Here is a 22437-nt window from a genome sequence, read left to right as displayed (position 1 = left end):
ACATAAAATGGAACAAGCTTTACCTACGTTATATACTAAATGGATCAATGATTTTCCTTGCACCCTGACCCTGTGGTACCATAGATGTTCTCTAATTAATTATTAAAGTTTTCTAACAGTCACTCATTGTACATCTCTGGTTTCACTTTCCTTTTATTCCACATTCCCAGAAGAACAGTCACAGGCAATATATAATTAGAAAAATGACATATCCTCATTGCCTATGAGATAATAGATTTCACTGAATAACTGACAACACTGGGTGCACCTCTTCCTCGCCCTGCTCTGTCTCCTTTTCTCTACCCCCAAAGTATCATATAATATTCCCACAGAAGACATAAACTAAGGAGCTTTCATTTGTTATTCCTGCTGCCCTAACAGTCATTTGACATACAGCATCTGGACAAGTTAGACCCGGAGGTAGTCTGAAAGGGTTCACAATTTAGTTTTGCTCACCATACCCCTAAATATCATAAAATGAAGAGAAAGAAGAAAACATGGCTTCATGCTATCAGCAAGATCAGGTATTCCACTAAATATTTCAAACTGACCCAATATACTTCTAAGAGCTAAAGAGACTGCAACAATCCTTTCAAAACATCTGCAACTAAGGTCAAGGTGGAGTTTATTTACCTGGAATGATGCACACAATGCCTATTTAATATGTATTATGGCAACTCAATTCTTAGTTCGACTACATTATATATACATTAAAACAAGAGCAGGATAGCTTTAAAAGTCCACCCTTACTATTTTAAAGGATCATATTATGACTACATAATACTTTGCTTGGAGCTTACGGATAACAACTTTGTCTTACCATGGGTCATGGAATCTACCAAGACATGTAAGTCTGAATAACAACAAAACCATTCTTATCAAAGTTCTCCTTTACAGAAATGTAGATTACAAGGCACCAGTTATAGCAACTGCCTCCTGGGAGGGGATGAGGATGGCTGGGCACAGAGACAGATTATTTTTCACTTAACATTCCTTGATATCTTTAAAACTGTATTTACCATGTACCTATTTAAAAATTTATATTTATAAAAAGTTGTGGAACAAGCACACTACAATTGATACGGTTAGTGCAGTCAATCCAAGAAGTCCAAGAAAGGAAAACATAGAAATCGGCTGCATACCAATGAATGATGGAAACCAATGTATGAAACAAAAGTTGAGCTTATTGCGTAATGAGTCATGCATTTTCTCCCCTATTTTCTTAGGTTTAGTGATATTTTCTTTAAGGGGGAACTGTGGAAGTGCCTATACACACTCATTCTTCTACTCTCTCCATATATAGCCATTTATCATTATCTCTCTATTTACACACACACGTATCAAATATAGGACCAGCTTTTAGCAACTGCTCAAGGACATGTGGTAGTATGTGCTTCTGTTGAGGAAAATGACTGTTTGCTGGAAGCCAGGTCTGCCAATGCTAATTCTATGTAGAATTATGAACTGTAATCCTTGAATAATGGCAAATGTATTCTTACAGGTAACCATGTATGCTAGATGCATTTCCCTCAGGAATAATCAATTTTCCATTCTAAATTCAAGGAACACTAAAATAGAATACCCTTTGTAAAGAGACTAAGATGAGTAGAGGATTTGCAGAAACTATTGTGAACCAATGTCTTGAAGGTAAAAAGAAAAAACAAATCACTGTTTTTGCTCATTAAACTGAATTCAGTCATCAATGTACCAATTTGTACAAGTAGGCAACAGGCTAGTTAAACTTACTGTTCTTGGTCCCATCTCTAATGGCATAGTTGAAGAGCAAACACTCTAATGTCATTAGCCCAGCCCCCACAATAAAGTACAACAAACAAAAATAAAGGAGAGACAGTTGTTTGTAAATGTAAAAACAACAAAAATCTTTTTTGTTGTTTTTTTTTTTTTTTGCAAAGAATTAACGCAGTCTTTTCCATGCTTCATTTACTTACTATCTAGCTACATATTAGGAAAGTCTAGATCATTATACAGCAGGAAGAATTAAGTACAGATTTTCTCTTGCCTAAGCAAAAGAGGTGAAGTTCTTTTGGCATGGAGAGTTAAAAGCTTTTAGACGTGGAAGACGCCAATGTTTGCAACCCATGCTTAAGAATATAATAAAAATCTTTCCAAACAATCATTAAGGATCCATGATGTATTCCACACAATAGAGAAACTACATGTTCAAAATTTTACCTCTAAATAAATCAGAAAATTCACAGAACCAAGAAAATGGGGGAAAGAATGAGACAGAATTCTAGCCTACAACAACCACAGGGTTTTCTCTCTTTCCAAATGTTTCCAAGAAAAACAGTTTCCAAGGCTTGCTCTCCCTTCTACTGCTCCACAGTGTAAAACTACTGGAAAGAGTTACTTCCACAAATCATCATCACTGTATAAACTATCTATTATGTAATGGCACAGTAGTTATGATTCTTTCAATCTTTATCATTAGATACACACTCAAGTATTTGTAGGTGAAAAGATACAATAGTGGGTGGGCTTTATCATAATACTTTTATCTGCCATACATTAAAAAAAAAAGATTTGGGGGAACCTGGCAGGCTTAGTAGGGCATGCAAGTCTTGGTCTCGGGGTTGTGAGTTTGAGCCCCCCGTCAGGTGTAGAGATTACTTCGAAATAAAATCTTAAAAAAAAAAAAAAGATTTTAAAAAACAGAGGAAACAAGAGAGGGACAACGCTGTTGTCTTAAAGCAACCATCACAAAGGACCTTCAGGGTAAAGCCTTTTAGAATGCAGTGGATGCCAAGAAAAATCTCACTCCCTATAAAATTACTAAGGGAATGAAGATACTCAAAACAAAGAAGTCTAGGAGAAATTTTCAATTTGCATCAATAAATTAGAATTGCTAAGTAAAATTTCTTTCCATAGCTTTGAAAATGCACACATATTAGGATAGAGCCACACTTATCCAGATGACCACTTAAGAGCAGAGGAGATATGATTCAGCACCAATGTTTTATCTTCACTGCTGTTTGTTAACAACAAAGCATCTTTAGCCATGCCGTCTGGTAGTATCTTAGTCATAAAGCACTTCGAATTGAGAGAGGCAAGAAAGACGTCCAGAGAGAACAAGGATACTATTTCTATTAATACCAACTACAGCTAACAGCTATCTCTAGTGAGTTTTTATTCTATCCAAGATAATGTGTAAAGCTTTTTGGATGAATAGCCTTATTTAATCTAACTAGCAACAATCTATAATGTAAGTATTATTAACTTCCCATTTCAAAAGCCCAGAGAGGTTATTTGCCCCAAATCACTAGCATTTAGTAGAAATGGAATTTACAATTGCAAACTCCAAAGACCAAGTTCTTAATCTGAAGCATAAACTGCCTCAACTCATCATGGCTTTACCTAGTAGGTTCTTTATTTTAAATTAAAATTTTCATATAAACATATAAAAGATGTTTATCCTCAAATATCAACTGTTCATTGATTTAGTCTCCATGATGTCTGTGTTCCATGTCTCCTTAATTTAATGTAATCATTTTATCATCTTAATAAACATCTATGTATCCTGATCTGAGTTACCATATAATGCTATCAAACAATGGAGAAAAATTACCTTGACCAGAAGTTCACAACACAAGGAAGTTACAGACATTCAACGGAGCTTTACATGTAGTGACAGAAACAAAGAAAGTACTTTGGGCCACAACTCTACATTCTCTATAATACCCTTGAGGAATTAGAAGACTTCATGTTAGAAAATATTGAATTGGTCTTATATTTAAAAGCCAATTGACATAGCCATGGAAGGACCAATGGCACCTGGAATATAGCGTTGGAAGGCAGCAAAGTGCCCAAGAGGAAGAAAACAAACAAACAAACAAACAAAAAACAAAAATAACCACTAGCCTCAAAATACTCCTTATAAATCTCAGTCTGACCCAGACTTGACATCCTATAAGAGTGATTCTGATGTTCTTCATGTGGTCATAAAATACAAAGAGAGCATAGTAGAAGAGGCAAAGAAACCAATGGTATAAAAGCAATGAAGGCAATTCAGTGTTTCTTGTCTCTCCACCAAGTTCCACAAAATCACATGGCAAAAAGCCTCCTGTCATATGACAACAATAAGGAGAACAGATTCAAACTGGAAAGAGACAATCTATGGCATTCACCCACCTCCCTTATGCCTCGGTCACTGGATGGTTACCTTTAGTAAGACAGATCATGCGAAAAATTTTTTTCTAAAAAGGAGAAATTCAGTGATGATAAAAAGCCTATACAACATCAAAGCTAAAGTAAAGCTTTGACCTAAGCAAGAACACACATGCAAGATGGACAAATAGAGATATAATCAAGAACTGAGCAGAAAGGCTCAACTACAGAGGCTGCCCGGTATTTTCCACTTTTTTGGAGTAATAACTAAAAACTATTATACAGTCAGTAGAGCCTGAGACCTATAACACAGCAGAAACTATTATTATTTTTGTCTCAGTTAAAGGACAGTGGGTAAGAGCAGCCCTTTTATTAATGGCAAAGAAGTGTAGATACACACATAAGCAACACTACCATAAAGCAGAGATTTTTGTTTTAACAAAATCCATATTTATGTGATTATATTTCCTATGGTTGAGAGCAGCTATAATTAATGGATTTCCCTCCTTCTCTTAATGCAGCCATTTGTCAATTCAAATACAGAATGTCCAATCAATTTTGATGTATTTAGTAAGCAATTTGTCAAATGGTGCTATAATCCGGTTAATATATTAATTCTTGTCATGGAGAGAGTTCTGACAACTACAGTTGACCTTTAAACAAAGCAGGGGCTAGGGGTGCCAAACTCCCCACAGTCAAAAATCCACATATAACTTTTGACTCTCCCAAAACTTACTGCTAATTGCCTACTATTGACCGGAAGTCATACCAATAAACAATAAAGTAAGCTAGAAAAAAGGAAATGTTCTTAAGAAAATAATAAGGAAGAAAAAATAAATTTACAGTACTGCTATAAAAAAAATTCACGTATAAGCAGACTCATGCAGTTCAAACCCATGTTGTTCAACGGTCAACCGTAAGTGGTTTTCCATAACTGGTTTGGAAAGAAAAATCTGTACTGGGTCTCACAGGTTATTCTTGGGAGATAACACCTCTATGTCCCAATATCTGAGAGCATGCCATAGCACATCACTTAATAGGAAAACTACTTTGCCGGAATAAAGATACCTGGGTTCCCTGGACAATGTGGCTGAAAACTTGTAATCAGCTGGGTTTCTCTCAATCCCTGTGTGTCTCATATGTTTTTAGTAAAGTTAGCAAGCCAATACATGTGACACTAAACACAAAATAAGTAGGCTTCTAAGAGAGGAACAAGGCTTTACTAAGGAAATGCATGCATCTTAAACTTAAAAAGTACTTCTATAAACATTTTCCCCTCTTCTAAAATTTTCTGCATATGAATTGCTAAGGAAGTAGTCTCAATCTTTTATTTTCCCTACCCCAACATTCTTCAGTCAAGAACTCACCAGTACTTAACACACACAGTGTACTAAGGCCACACAGTTAGTTACTGGTAGTCAAGCTTCACTTTACACGGTGTGAAGCTCTGGACGTGACAGTTTTTTTGCTTTGTAAATATATTTCATCTGCTAATTACTATGCTATCTCCATCTTTTTCCAGGTCTATCTATGTACTAGAAGCCAGAGATAGAACAACTAGATGTGCAAGGATTTCTGGTCCAGGGTCCAAGTTCATATCACAGAAGAAATCTGGACTATAGTAACCAAGAAAGGGTCAAATCCTTTCTCAAACTTTTCAACTGGGAGATTTAACCACTACCAGTTTGGGCAGAGCAGAGGACTAGAAGACAGGTTTTTAATATGTCTCAGATAACTTCCAGAGCACCTGGGTATATTTGGCAAATAGTTTCCAAATATGATAGCTCTCTCCATGCACTACATCCAAATCTCTATATTTCTCTATCAGAAAATACAAGAATAGAGATGAAGGCAAACCCTTTCTAGAGAACAAAACTGAAAAATATGGCAACAATTTTTTTTGAATTACAAGAAAAAAAAGGAAAACTACACTTATCTTCCAGACATTAGAATCCCCTTAACCCATTTATGAACCATAAAAGAGCAAAGAAAAAAAAATGCCAAAGTGACTTGGCACAAGGCTGTGTATTTTAAAACCTAAAATGTGTATTGGTCCTCCAGACTACCAGACGTCCCATTGTTTCATGTGTCTGCTGAGAAAGGTGCCCTATGTGTCAGAAAAGCACACTGAATATTTTTCAATGACCCAGGGGGCAAAGGTCACTTATTATAAATGGATAATGAGACCTAATGCAGTGCTCTGGGTATGGACAAAGAAAGGGTCTATCCATAGCCCCTGGTGGATTGGTCATTCAAGCTTTTATTTCCTCTCCACACTTAATGGAGTCAAACAATTGACAGAAATTCTATAGAGAAGGCTGAAACTGAGAGAAACAACTGTATTCTAACTCTGATAGACAGACACAAATAGCGACCCTGAAATGGCGCCAGAACTCCTGTTACCACTAACATAGCAGACAGCTGTAGCATTCCCCCTAAATTCCCATTTAGTCATTTGTTAGCAATTAACCTTACTGATGGAAGTGATGGCACATCAAACCACAAGCTCCTGCCAATATCAACCCATTACATTATCGCAGGTAAGCAGACACAGATCATTCTGCTCTAGCTCCTTCGTTTTGAAGAAAAGGGCAAACAAATATCCCCATACCCTCCACCCTATATTCCCACTAATCAACCGACAAAATGAACATTCAGGGATATCAGGGTCTGAATAGTGTCAATGAAAAGGAATGTATACTCTAACCTGTACCTGAAAAAAGGAAGTCATAAAACAACCTAACGAACACTAAGATACTAGTATCACTTACAATTCTGTAAAATAAGGACATTTAAAAATACAAAACAAGGGGGCCATCTGGGTGGCTCAGTCAGTTAAGCATCCGACTTCAGCTCAGGTCATGATCTCACAGCTTGTGAGTTCAAGCCCCGTGTTGGGCTCTGTGCTGACAGCTCAGAGCCTGGAACCTGCTTGGGATTCTGTGTCTCCCTCTCTCTCTGCCCCTCTCCACTCATGCTGTGTCTCTCTTCTTCAAAAATAAATAAACATTAAAAAAAATTAACAACAAAGAATAAAAATACAAAACAGCCCTTTAAAAAAAAACTTGTCTTTTGTTTCGTTTCAAATTTAAGGACAATTAAGACAGGAAAGTGGACTGACATGTCAACTACTTTTTTCCCCAAATGGTAAATGCTCAAGCAAATGACAGGAATGCTAAGGTTCACTTCAGAATGGAGTATATAGGTCATTACATCGTAACAAACAGGGCTTCTGGTTGAAACATCTCGACAATAAATCAGCAGTGACAGAAAAACCAAAGGAACTATTCCATAAATGTGAAGCTCTACATAAAGATATGGGTATCAATAAGAAGTATATCTCCCAGAGATACAAAGAGAAAGAAGAAGGAAAAAGGGTAATCTAATCTAAACTATTCAATCCATAATTTATCAAGTTTGCAGATTGCTGATGGCAGTTTCCTTTAACTATTCAACATCTTTACATTGAAGAAAAGGTATTTAATTTCATAGTGTTACCCAAGTTATACAACATATATGGCCAAATTTGGGGTCAATATATATTAAACTTGAGGTCTCTTGAAGAAAAACACTCATCTCACTAAAATTATCTATGGAAGGACATGTCAAGTTGATAAAATTAAGTATAAATAAGAGAAATCATCGAATACAATTCAGTCTGAAGTGGTTTCTTAACTACCTCAGATATTCAGACCTGGATAGAGCAGTATGACACACCCAAGGACCAACAATAGACTATAAATACTCTTTAAATAAGTCCTACATTACAAGTTTCCTCTACAAGAGAAAAACATTTCTTTCTTCCCCTTCCACCCTACCCACTCTTGGGCAAATATTTATTATGGACAATGCAAGGAAATATTGTTGAGTACCTCCATCATACTTGGTACATACCACAGAAGCAATGCAATCCAGGATGTTAAGTTAAATCCAATGTCACATTCAAAAGAGAGTAGCTCAGAAAAGCACTGCATATTTAATTGCTTTTCCGAGGCACTGACAATGACCATAGGAGATAAGACCAGTGATTTTTTTTCCTTTTTGTATCAATATGTTCAAAATATATCACCACTGTATTGTAAAACCAATAAAACAATAGGATAGTAAAATTCTAAAATAACTTCATTCTGAAGTCAAAAGTATGACTTTATATTACAAGGGAAAATATTTGCTATTTCTATTCTCATGGTTATAGCTGGTAGGACAGCAGTACAAAATCTGTTGGGAATCAGATCTCTAGATTCTAATCTTAAATACACTGTTGACTTGTGATTTTTATACTTTTATATGTAACATAAATCTCAATACTATTTTCAGGTACTAGCTCCTTCATTATATATAAAGACTAAAATAAAAGTGCTACTGAAGTGTAAGAGATTAGTAAAGCAATAACATGTTTTGAAACCATACATACCAAGAGAGAGCCTAGCTATTCAAAAGAAACTCAGAACTTAGTTCTCTTTAGTATAATAAAAAACTAAGATTTCTGTCAAAGCAACACTATTCCTTGAAACTAATGCTCCAGTTGGAGCTTTTAGAGTGATTTTTAGAGTGAATACCACCTTCTTACATGTCGTACTGTCTAGAGAATCACAATGCAACCTTATTGCTTCTTTCTACACTCTTGCTGGGATAAGATTATTTCATAGAAAGTGTACCTGCATTACCAATTACATCCAAAAAAACCCCCACAAAAAAAAAAAACAAAAAAAAAAACAAAGAAACAAAACAAAACAAAACTCAGAAGGGAGCTGCAACCTGTAAACACACATATGGAAGTTTTGGGGTTATTTCTAAAAGCCTACTGAACATTACCACAGGTACCAATACAGAAGCCACAATGCAATCACCAATTCTCTTTCCTACTCTAGACAACATAGTTCAGTTAATGTTGCAATGAATGGCATAAGCTATTGCCCAAGCCAGTCATCCTTTCCTCCTCATTTTTCTTCAGTCACCTCACATAGTTCTAAATCCTAGAGATTTAACCTCCTCAGCCACTTCTCTCCAGCCCCACTAATAACTAACTTCTTTCTTCTTTGAACCAATTAATTTTGTAACAATTTTGTACCAATTAATTCATGCTATCAACATAGCACTTATCACAATGTGCTATAGTCACTCACATATATCTTTCTTATTTGCGTTTATGTTAGAGGCAAAAAGTAAAAAGAGTCAGAAGTAAAAGTGCAGAAGTGGTGTAATGCAAGATAATAATTAAGATAATACACAGGTTTCAAGCAACTGAAGCTTAAAAAATAATTATGATCATACATTACCACTACTGGCCACATAAGAGAGACTTGATTTTCATTATCTCCTAAAATAACTAAATTAGGCCTAAGCAAAAGGCAATTTGGAACCCTCCATAATAAAGCTTAAGAATAGGCATAGAAAGAATCACATTTATTACAAGTAATATGAATGCATCCTAGGAGTAAAGAACAATCCACCACTTAACAACATGAAACTGAAAATGCCCAGCATCTTATCAAAAATCATTAGGGATATAAAGAAGCAAGAAAACACACCCCAGACCTAGGAGAACAATCAATCAATAGAAAAACCTCCAAGAAACACCATAGTGGTAAAAGGAAATAGAACCCTGGGATTCTAGAAGAGCTATTATAAAACAAATGTTCCATATGTTCAAACACATACATGATGAGGAAAGAAATGAAAGATATAAAAAAGATCCAAATGGGACTGCCAGTGAGGAAAAATATGACACGTGAAATTTTAAAAATATGTTGAATGAAATTAACAGCAGATTAGGCCAAGTAGAGTAGAAGACCTAATGTATTTAAATATGTAGAGGGGCACCTGGGTAGCTCAGTCAGTTGAATGTCCAACTCTTCATTTTGGCTCAGGTCATGATCTCATGGTTTGTTAGATCAAGCCCTGTGTTGGGCTCTGCACTGGTGGTGTGGAGCCTGCTTGGGATTCTCTCTCACTCTCTCTCTGCCTTTCCCCCTGCCAGCATGCATGTACACACTCTCTCAAAATAAACTTTTTAAAAGACGTAGAATACTATACGAAATCAGAGAGAAAAAGAAAGAATTTTTAAAAATGAAAAAAATTTAGTAAGCTGGGAAAATATCAGGTGGTCAACATACATATAACTGGAGTCACAAAAGGAGAGAAGGGAAGTGACAGAAAAAAATATTTGAACACATAATTCCATAAAAGTGTTCAAATTTCACAAAAACTATAAATTCACAAATCCAAGAATCTCATAAACCCCAAGCAGAAGAAAACCACCCCATGACATCATAGTTTAATTGATTTTTCCTGTTTTTTTCTATATTTTCTATTTCTTCTACTGTTTTTGTTTTCTATTTCACTGATTTCCATTCTGATCTTCATCATGTTCTTTCTTTTGCCTCAATTTATTCTACTTTTTCTAGTTTCTGAATGTGGAAGCTGAGGCCATTGCTTTCAGAACTTTCTCTTTCATAACATTAGGCATTATTTAGTCCTATAAATTTGCTCTTGAAAACTGAGGTAGTGCCACCCCATGCATTTTTTTCTATTTTTCTTTAAAGTGTTTATTTTGAAATGATTATAGATTCATGAGAAGCTGCAAAATAATATAGAGTAGTCTTCTGTATAGCCTTCACCTGGTTTCAAAACCAGTAAATTGCTATTGGTACAATCCACAGACCTTATGCAGATTTCATGAGTTTTGTATATTCAGTTTTACATACACTCATTTTGTGTAAGGGCATGTATATGTTTGTGTAGAGTTCTATCAAATTCTGCCATGTGTTAATTTGTGTGACCTCTACTACAATCAAGATACAGAACTATGCCATCACTACAAAGATCGACCTAATCCTTTACAGTCATGTTCAATATCTTCCCTTCTATTTTGTCTCTAAGGCCTGGTCAACACAAATCTGTTATTCATTTCTAGAATTCTGTCATTTTGCGAATGTTATATAAATGAATTCTTTTTTTTCTCTTGGTGCTTTTAAGATCTGTAGTAAGCAAACTTCTGAGACTGGCTTTCTCACTTGGCATAATGTCCTCGAGATTCAGCCAATTTGTTGCATATATTTACACTTCAATCCACTTTTTTTTTTCTTGAATAGTATTCTAAGATATGGATCTTTTCTGCTGTAATTTTCATTCAGTTTAAAATAATTTCTAATTTCCCTTTTGATTTCCTCTTTGAACCATGTATTATTTCGAAGTATGTTGTTTAGTTTCCAAATATTTCTGGATTTTCCAGAGATCTGTTATTCATTTCTTATTTGATTCTATTGTGACCAGAGAATATATACTTTGTATGACTTGAAAGTTTTTCAATTTATTGAGACTTGTTTAATGGCTCAGAATATGGTCTATCCTGGTCATTGCTGTGCACTTGAAAAGAATGTGTATCATACTTTGTTGGATGAAGTATTTCATGTAGTTTGATATTAATGTAGTAACTCAGGGTTTCAAGTATGTTTCTCCTAAGCAGAATATAGTTGGGGCTTATTTTTTTATCCAATTTTAAAAACTGATTTTTTATTACAACATTTAGACCATTTATACCTCATATAAGTACTGATATGCTTAGGGTTACATCATCATGCTTATCTATTTTTATTTCCTTTATTTCCTTTTATTTTCTTTCTTGGTGTAGGTTGCTTTTGGTTTCATTATATACATCACATGCATTTCATTATATACATTATATAAATTTAATTATATACATCAAAGTTTGCTTTCAAGTGATATTATACCACTCAAATATGCTATAAAAGCCTTAGAATAGCTCCATTTCCCACACTCCTGGCCTCAATGCTACTGTTGTCATACATTTACACACACACACACACACACACACACACACACACACACACACACACAAAGACTACAATACATTATGTGTGTGTGTATTTTAAAGACTACAATACATTGATACTATTTTGGGGTTAACAGTAAATTTTAAAGAGACATAAATCATTACCCCAAAACCCTGCATATTTTGTGTTTTAACCACATTCAGTGTTCTTCACTCCTTTCCATCTAGTATCATTTTTCTTCTGCAACTTCCTTTAACATTCCATACAGAACATATCTATGGCTGATCATTTTTTGAATTTTTTGTATATCTGAAAAATGTTTATTTTGCCTTCCTTTTGAAGGATCTTTTTGGGGAAGGGGGACAGAATTCTAGGTTAACAGTTGCTTCCTTTCAGTACTTAAATCTGCCATTCTTATCATTTTTGTCTAGGTATGTAACATCTTTTTTTTTTCTTCAGCTGCTTTTAGACTTTTCTCTTTCTAAATGATTTTGAGCAATTTGATTATAATGTACTTTTTGGTATGGTTTTCTTCAAGATTCTTGTGCTTGAGATTTATTGACCTTCTCAGATCTGTGAATTTATAATTTATATCAGTTCTGGACATTTTTTGATTATTTCTCTTGTCATACAACCCCTCCTTCAGGGACTCTGCTTTCAAGTGCAGGTTATCCTACAGCTCAGTGAAACTGTTTAAAATACTGTTTTTACTGTGTTTCATTTTGGACAATTTGTCTTGGTCTATCTTCAAGTTCACTAGTATTTTCTTCCATGATTTCTAATTTATCTTCAATCTTATCCAGTACAACTTTCACATGTAGGCTTTCTTATCTAGAACTTTGATTTGAGTCTTTAAAATTTCCCATGTCTCTGCTTAACTTTTCAAACATATGGAACACAGTTGCAATCACTCTTTTAGAGTCACTATTCCTGACCCTGCGTGAGCTGTAGGCACTGTGCCCTCTGGGACTCTCTGGTGGTTGTTTCCTTGGCTTCTGGTGGTTTCCTACAACCACCAGTACTGTGTAGAATACTAGAGAAGGACCCTCTGCAGATGTTCAGAGTTCACATTCTGTGCAGATCCATTCTCTCCGATGGCTTAATACAGAAAATTCTAGTTAGGAGTTAGCAAACAGTAAATAGGTAGTGCTTTGTGGGTCATTATTACTCAACTCTCTGGTTATAATTTTTAGGTAGCCAGAGACAACATATAAATGAAATGGTATGGCTGTTACAAGTAAACTTTATTTATGATAATAGCTCATAATACTTTGCTGGTAGATGCTCTTCCTTGGTCTTACTGGACTCTCAGCTCTGTGTCCTCTCTCTGTATTTCACATGGATCCCCCCTTCCCCCCCCCCCCCCCCCACTGCAGCACAGCCCAGAAACTCTTTCAAGGCAACAAATGGAGGCAGTTGTAAGGCTTGCGTCATTTGTTTCCCATCTCTCAGGAACCACTGTCTTTCTCTTTTTAAAATGTTTATTCACTTTTTGAGAGACAGAGTGTGAACAGAGCAGGGGCAGAGAGAGAAGGAGACACAGAATCTGAAACAGGCTCCAGGCTCTGAGCTGTTAGCACAGAGCCCAATGCGGGGCTCAAACTCACAAACTGTGAGATCATGACCTGAGCCGAAGTTGGACGCTTAACCGACTGAGCCACCCAGGCACCCCAGGAACCACTGTCTTTCAATACCTGGTATTCAGTAACTTGAAAACAGTTGTTTTATATATTCTGTTTTTTGTTGTTGTTTCAGGAAGAATGGTACAACCCAAATGGAACTTTGAGAAATACCCAATAAAAACATTATTTTCACACACGTAAAATTTTAAATCCAATTGAAACATATATATCTAAAGTATATATTATATGTTTTAACCATTTTCTGTGTTTCTCATTCCTTTCCATATGGTCAAAAGTTCTCTCCACCTTTCCTATAATGCTTGTAAAGGTAGAGGAAAACAATCATATCCCAAATAAAACAAAGAGAGGTTCTATGGATCCCAGTTACCTTTCTATTGTGTATCAAGGCTATGTTTCTGTTGAATGATCTCCTGTTCCCATTTAACCAGGAAAATTCAATAAGCTTATGGAGGAACTTCTCACATACCCATGGATTATCTCAGAAAGAAGTTCAAAGTCTGACCTCCCCCCAATAAAGCTAGTTAATGTCAGCAACTTAAAAATACTGCTGCTGCCAAATTACCTGAAAGAAAAGGAGGAAACATTATTTTTCCCCTAAATAAAACTTTCCCAAATCAACTCAATAAGTCCTATCTTTAATTTATAATTTGGGAAGCACTGAAGCAGACTAAAGAAAAAGCTATTGTCTATTTTGGGGTCATATTCAAAGCAAGATGATATTTGTTAGTCTTTTCTAATGCTTATCTTTGTTTTTGGCAAAGTAATGCACTGAAATAAAGTGCTTATTTCAGAAAAGGTAACTACAGTATGCAATTTTTTTGAAGGGAGAAAATTTTTTTTGTGTTAACACAAAAATTACTAATTTCCTCTGCTATAATCTTTTTATAAACTGTTCCCAAGATTTCTTATGACCAAAGCAAAACATTTTTTTCATATTAGATTCTTGACTTTTACCTTTACTGAGCCATACTGCAAGATTAGATTACCAACGGTACATTCATTTTACACATTTAAATTAATCAATGTACTCAAACAATTTGACTTTGCTGATATTTGACTTCTGTTTTACTTACTCAAAATGGTAATTTCCTATGGTTCAACCTAATAACAAAGAAGACATCTCCACCTCTATAGAGTAAGGAGCATTCTGGTATGATTCAATTTCTGATAGACCAAAATACCTCAATTTTGCATCATTCCCATTCAATTAATACAGGTGGGAAATGTGACTACAGTTAAGAACACAACATTTGGAGTTTTTGCTTCCTTCAGTTCAATGTTAGGTGAGAAGTCTTTAGTGTTTCAGGCAAGTTTCTCTTCTCCTCCCCCATCAGTCACCCTTTTGCCACATATGCAGAACTTTGTTTATCAACTAGCAGTGTACTTATTATGATTACAGGGCTGGAAGGGGAGTGGGGATTCCTTGCTAAACATCCTGCTCTCCTACTCTCTTCTCCCTGAGACAAAGTCTCTTTCCCATTTCCATTTACATCATACTTTGTCTACTATTATTATAATTTCCGGAGTTTGTACAAGTCTGCTTCACTTGATTCACAGATCCAAATACAACAAAGAAAATGCGTGTAACATCTGAGACGTTTGCAGTAGAGTTTTCCTCCAAATGGTTGTATCTGAAAATACTTTGAGTAATATATTTATCAATTTTTCAAGTTGGCAAATAAGAGGTAATTTCCAATATGGTTAGGTAAAACAAAAGCTTCCCAGCATCAGGTATGGTATCCTTGTGTTTTAAAAGGTCACAACATCTTCTCAAATGGTTTCATTAAGAGGAATTGGAGAGAAAGCAAGAGGGTAATAAGAATGTCTTCTTAATGAGGCTCTAACTTGCATAAAGGAGCCAACAGATGGGCAGGTAAAGACATCCTCTCTAAACTGGCTCCAGCATTGCTTTTCCAATTGTTATTTCAGGCTTTTATTCCTCTGACGCCGATGTCCATCTTTTGCATATTTAATTGCTTCAGTCCTGTAATACATGGGCATGTCCAAGGACTCTCAATCAAACAGACTTTCTTTGTGTAAGAAAACAGGACTTTAAAATCAGGCTAATTCTGTGTCCCTACCATCAATGTAAAGAAGTAGTATAATAATTATTACAAAAATACTTATCTCCTAGGTGTTTTTATACCCTATTAAATTATATCTACAGTGACATTTCACAAAATCAGAGAAAACAAATTAATTATATTCACCATTTGGAAAACAGATATTGCAACATGGCCAGTACTGCATAGTCAGAATAGGTATTTCATTATTAACTCTCTGAAGTCTATTATTTGGAATTCAGTACTTTTGAGACAAGAAACAAAGATAAAGAGTGGTGCTTAAACTGTTTTACAGTTTTTACAGAACTTCAGCATCCCTTCATTGACCATAATAACACCTTTATTAAGAGCAAGTGTTGTTATTAATATTTTACACTTATCAAATTATTGAGAGGTGGTTTGGTACTGGAACTCGGGCCTTTTTATCCTTGGCCTAAGCTAGTCCATCTGGAATGGTCTAACATGAAATGCATTTATATTACATATTTTAACTAGAAACTGTAGAATCATCAGTGACTACTTTCTTACAAATTATCTCTAATTCTTTTCTATTCCAACGCTGCAACATCTCACAGGTTTGTCCTGTCTTCTCTGTAATACAGACATAATTAAAGCCATCTCACCTTGCTCCAGGGTCACCGAGCCTCCACACCCCTCCCCTCCTCTGAACCTCCCATTACAACACTGCCAGAGCGATCTTTCTAAAATGCAGTTCTGATGGTGTCATTCCAACGCTTGAAAACATTTGGTGGTTTGCTACTGCCTATAGTGGTAGTTCTTAAACTGTGCACCTGGGGATCTCTGTAACTCGAAGAATTAGACAAAGGTGTTTACAGCTGTTAAAATCAAGTAATGTCAATCAGCTTAATTTGCCAGGACACAAAAATCAAGGGACAGAGCTGCATTTGGTTTATGCCCCTATCTTTGTCTTATATATCTGGGACTTGTTACTATTTGTCTATGGAACACAATAAATAACAAAATATCAGAATAACAAAACAAAGAAAACCATTATTAATCCTGAGTCAACTCTTCTTAATTCAACACTATTTTCACCACTGTTGAGAGGCAGGGAGAAAATGTTCTCCTGATTTTCATGTGATATTATACAAATTACATTTTTTTCCCAATTCAAATGATAAAAATTAAATACATGCTTCAATAACCTAGAACCTAACAACTTTTATATCTTCTGCTTCTTGAACCTGAAAATGACTTACCACACCCCCCCTGTGAGGGCTTTAGCAACTAAAGTCATTGCCCTCACAGTTCACTAATATACCCATCTCATTTTATTTTACTTCTTTATTAAATGCCTGTCTCCTGCATTAGTGAAGCAACATATTCTTCATGTTAAATCACAAGTGCCTGACACACAGAAGTCACTCAGTAAATACATGCTGGAAGAATCAGTGAGTTCAATTTTATAAGAGAGCAAGGCTGCCAACTATTTGTTACAATTATGGAGTTTCAGAAATTTCAAGGAAAGTCAGTAAATTTTCTGTTTCCAGTGTAATATGTAACACATTATAAACATAAAATAAAATAGTTTTAGAACTATTTTACTTCATGCTGCATAAAACAGCCAGGCAAGATAGTAAGTTCAATACAACAAAACTCCATTAAAAGCATGTCAATGTTGATTCTTTAGGAAGTTTCTTAAAAATACAGTGCTCATAGCCATCAAGTGAAATTAAGGATCCAGTCAATTCTAAAAAATTAAGTTATAATTGTAAAGAATTTTTAATTCTATGAACATAAACTGGATAATAAATACTAAACTGTCTTTCTATGTCTCCCCTGCAAAAAACGCTGTTTCCAGTTCACTGTACATTTTTCCCTTACGCGAAAAAAGACCGTGGATCAATCTCTATAAATGTTAGGGCTTAGATATGAAAGTAAACAAATAAATACCCCATGGAGTTGCAATCATTGCTTCATCGTTCCAAGTAAAATCCTACAAAGAGAAAAACCTGCTGATACTTTCACGGTGAGAAGTGCTTTTTTTTTCATGTCAGAAACAGATACCAAGTTTTATGAAGTTTATTATATCCTAGTATCTTAATTAAAAAAATAAAAACTCTGGAGACCATCAGATATACCCCCCATGAACTTATATAATTGCAGGAGTATATCTCATGGCCAAGTAATATGAATAGAGGCATACTTAATGTGTGCTAAAGCTTATGGTTTACTTTTATATTAAATTTCTTATTTGCCTCAATCTGATTGTTTACAGCCTATGGGCCAGTGGTCATATGCATGGCTGCATTAAAAGTCAGCATTTTAAGATGAAATCTCAAAATACTGTATGGAAAATAAAAAACAATGAGAACTACTTACGGCCAGCAAGCAGGAACTGATAATACTGGACTGCATCGGCAGCGAGGAGCAGAGGGTGGTTCGCATTAAATGGTGGTTGCAATTCATTCCATTGAGGAGTTCTAAGGAAACAGCAGAAGAATATTAATATTTAAGCTTAATAGATGGGATGTAAATCACCATCACTGTCACCACTTATAGACACTGATATAAACTCACACTATCTTTGCAATCATTAAAATGAACTTGTTGGAGTGCTGAAACCTGAAATACAAGGCCATCTGCTTAAAAAGAATAAAAAGGTGGCAGGGAGTCATACAGTTAAGTAGAGCTGATATTAGTTTAATGGCAGAAGACCTACTAACAGCACAGACAAGACATTCAAAGCACTGGACAGAGAGGGAGTGTAGAATTCAAATGTCAAAACTAAGTAGTTCTAATTTTACTTCATTTTGGACAACTGTTAGAGCTCACTATTCAGAATATGTGTATATTTTAAGATAAAATAAAGCAGGTAAAGTGGTTTTTAAAAAACACCATGCAGTTAAATTAATGGTTGACTTATTACAGACTTAATTAGTATTTGAGTTCCAAAATAAGCCACTTATTTCAACGATAGTGCAGTAATTTTAATTAGATCTGCCTGCTCCTAAATAGCTTGATAAATAAGATATTGATCAGATCAATCTAGTCCAGTAAAGTAGTAGTAAGAATGCTGGAGCCTCCCAAAATCAATATAAGAATATTTTAAATGTCAAAAGGAGAGGCTTATTTTCAGATCCATTTTTGTCTGTTTCCTTCCGTACCTGTCAGGACAAATTTTTTTCTGCCTCTTCTGTACCACTGTACACTAAATTGAACAGGTATTATTCTAGATTTTATTTCTCCCTCTTTAATACTTGCTTATAAAGATTCTAATGATCACGTACTTTTTAGAAGGACTCTGACTCTTAATAAACATTTCTACAGTGCTTAGCCATTATATCCTGGGGAATCACTTTAAAAGGAAACCTTCCAATCTATTTATATTAGTTTCCAGTCCCCTTAATGGCTGTTCCAATGTACTGTCTATTTTCAGTGAACATGAGAATGGAAACAGAGGAAGCATAAAGCTCTATCTGTGAGACAGAAAACAACCCAAGTCCTAGAAAACATAACACAAAGATGCAAGGACAAAGTAATTCAAAAGGTGGCATACAGTAAAGACAACTGAAAGCATATGATCACACAAAAATTTGTATGTGAATGTTCTTAGCAGCATAATTCATGACAACTAAAAAGCAGAAATGTCATCAACTGATGGATAGACAAAATGTTTAAACAAATGGATACAAAATGTGGTATACCCATGCAGTGGACTATTATTTGGCCATAAAGAGGAATGACACATGTTACAACATGGATGGACCTTGAAAACATTATGCTAAATGAATAAAGCCAAATGTACAAGGTCACATTTTGTATGATTCCATTTATATGGAATGTCCATAGTGGGGAAATCCAAAGAGAAAGTAAATTGTGATTGTCTAGAGCTGAAGGGTTGGGGGAAAGTGGGGAGTGACTGCTAATGGGTACAGAGTTTCTTTTTGGAGGTGATGAAAATTGATTGTGGTGATGGGTACACTACTGTAGGGAAACCTACTGAAAATTCAGTTTAAATGGATTGTATGTACATTATATCTCAAAAAAGGAATTACTGATAAATGCAACAGCAGAGATGGATCAAAATAATTTTGCTGGGTGAAAAGCAGTAAGACAAAAAAGAGTACACACACTATGATTCCATTTATATAAAATTCTAGAAATTATAAACTAATCTCTAGTTGCAGAGAGCGGTGATTGCCTGGGGTTCAGTGGGTGAGGTAGGGATAAAGAGGGGCAGGAGGGAAAGACAACAAAGAGGCAAAAGAAAACATTTGGGGGCAATGGATATTTTATAATGTTAATTATGGTGCCAGTTTCACAGACGTATACATATATCAACTTTATCAAACTGTACATTTTTAATATTTTATACTTCAATAAAGCCACTAAAACAATGGAAGGAGGTACTAACCTAACCAGAGTCCAGCTGGCTCGAGGTGATGTCATCACTTCCAGTGGGGTGTCATCACTAATCTTGGGGGCAGTGCTGAGTGGTCGTGGCTCCATCATGTGCTCCACTAAGGTCCCATAGCAGCTAATAATGTAGAGAGATTCAACGACAACTTGTTTGGACTGATCTACAAACAGAAAAAGGGAACCTGGTTGTGTGATAATGGCATAAAAGTAGCACAGCATAAATTTTATAAGTTACTGACCTTTCAGAGGCTGAAAGAGACCTTTCTGAGGCTGTTGAGAGAAAATACAGCAGGAAATTTTTTACATGGTGCCTGCTCCCTGCCTAAAGGTTGCCTCTTGGAAGTAGATGCTAATGAATATGAGAATCTCTGTGCTATCAAAATATTTTTAAATCTTAAGCAATTAATTTCAAGAATGTTGAAAATATACCAAAATTCTAATACAGTGAAACAATATTTCAGTTTTTTGTATTTGTCTGCAATGTAATTTGTTCCACATTACAAAAAATGAATGACATCAGGTGGGACAGGGAAGGACTGACTGGAAAGGAACATTGTATGGACTAAGATTTAGTTACAAGGGATGTACTAACTCAACTGCATGAGAGGCTCTCTGTATGCCTAAATTAGCCTAACTTCTCCTCTACTTTCTCTCAGAAAACTTTGTCTTTTAAATCTGGATTAAAATCAACAAATGAAAAACATGCAAGTCCTCCCCCTCCCCCCAAATCCTCTTTCTTCTTTCCTCTCCATGGGATCACTGGCCCCTATAGTAAATGAAGACCACTCATACTTTAAGGTCAGGTGCTGAATATGGATTTAATCAAATGACTTTATAAGGAGTACACATGTCCTCACGACCAAAACAGGTTTAGTCCTCTATCTTGGGTTTTACAGTAAACCTAGGAGCATATAAAATCACTCATGAATGCTGGGTGGGTCACCTTATCTCCATGCCAGAGGAATCAATTACAGCTGATTTGAGAAAATGGCTAACGACCAGTCAGTCAGACATAAAGGAGTAGTAAGTTAAAAGGGTAATTAGAACAGAAGGGAGAAGCATTTGAAATCGAGTTTCACGGAGGGTTTTAACTAGTAACAAAAAGTCATTTTGATAGCATCATTAAAACTAAGGAGGTAACAAAAAAATAAAGATGGGATAACAAAATGGAAGGCCTGCATACTTTACTGTATCCTTTCCCACTTAGGCAAGAAACCTGCTGTGCCTGAGATCCTATTTCCAAGGAAAGGGTCACGGAAAGGCGATAACAAGGGAGAGGGCTGATGTCTGACTGCCAGTATTAAGTGTAAAGCAGAGCCATTTTGCCAAGAACAATACAGCCTGTGGAACACGGCAGAAAAGTGCCTCGCTAACAACTCAGTTTCTGACCTACTTTAATAGTGCTAAAATAATAAAGACAAAGTCTTAACACTCAACATTAAATACCTGTTCCATGAATGCAGGCACTCTTCTACACAAGAAGGAATAATACACTAAAACTATAATTATATAAATTTTAGGTACTGATCTTGGTGACTGAAGTAGGGATAAAAAAAAAAACTATATAAATTCAAAGAAGCAATGGTTACTGTAAAAGAGGACTCCTATTTCTGAGTGGGAGACTGTTTTTATCTTAATTTATAACACGACAAAGTTGTCAGTAGTTTTTGGTTTGTTTTTTAAAGTCAAGACTGAGCTTTAGAAAACCTGGGTTCAAACTCTGATACTATCACCTCCTAACTGGTGCCTTCAGCTAAGACATTTAAACTCGCTGATCTCAAGCTCTTTGTCTCTAAAACAGGGATAACAAGGGTTTTCCTTTCCACACCTCGGAGGCAATGTAATGAAATTAGCTTGTCAAAAATGTAATGGAAAAAAAATGTATAATGGTATGGAATTAACAATGTTGAAGACACTGGTAGACTGTGGCCAACAAAACAAAATACAAACATTCAGATGGGCTAAAAGTTTATTTCACGTTTATAGTGAGAGGATAGCCTTTCTCCTCCATGAGGCTTGAGTAGTTGAGGATGGATATGCTAACTGAATGGAAAATGGATTTAGAGAATACTGGGTCCAAGATTATTCAAGGAGAACCACTATGAATTTTACTAAAGGCAAATTTAAGCATCAGTAAACTACATACCTTTTTCCCTTTTCAGACCTGCATTATTTGCAAACCACGATCTGGACGTCCCAAACATTGCAGCCACGCAAAATTCTCCGCCCATTGATTTGCTGGGTGAAATTTGTGGAGGTGGTTTAACTTTGCTTAAAAAATAAAATTATAGTAAGAAAATTACCATGATGGAATCACAGACCTCAAGACAGTGACACATTTTCTTCAAAATTCTACCCTAAGTATTCAAACCCTTCAATGTGGACATGCATTTCGCCTTAAGTAATAATTGGCAGCGTGAGATTGCG

At 35.5% G+C, this 22437-nt stretch overlaps 1 protein-coding gene across 13 annotated transcripts in view; it reads right to left on the bottom strand.

Moving 5' to 3' along the window:
- BCAS3 (BCAS3 microtubule associated cell migration factor) overlaps nt 1-22437 on the bottom strand; it is a 614259-nt gene that overhangs the window by 279379 nt on the left and 312443 nt on the right. For all 13 annotated transcript variants that reach the window (XM_078437391.2, XM_078437395.2, XM_078437397.2 and 10 more), the window contains 3 exons: nt 22157-22281; nt 20006-20171; nt 17971-18071 (listed from right to left, as the gene is read on the bottom strand). In XM_078437391.2, the coding sequence (XP_078293517.1) occupies nt 17971-18071; nt 20006-20171; nt 22157-22281 (392 nt within the window). The remainder of the gene's footprint in view (nt 1-17970; nt 18072-20005; nt 20172-22156; nt 22282-22437) is intronic.

Source organism: Panthera onca, chromosome E1, assembly GCF_046562875.1.
Source record: "Panthera onca isolate mPanOnc1 chromosome E1, mPanOnc1 haplotype 2, whole genome shotgun sequence".
NCBI classification, from domain to species: domain Eukaryota; kingdom Metazoa; phylum Chordata; class Mammalia; order Carnivora; family Felidae; genus Panthera; species Panthera onca.
Note: the sequence above shows the minus strand (reverse complement) of the source record. Positions and strands in the feature narration are given on the sequence as shown.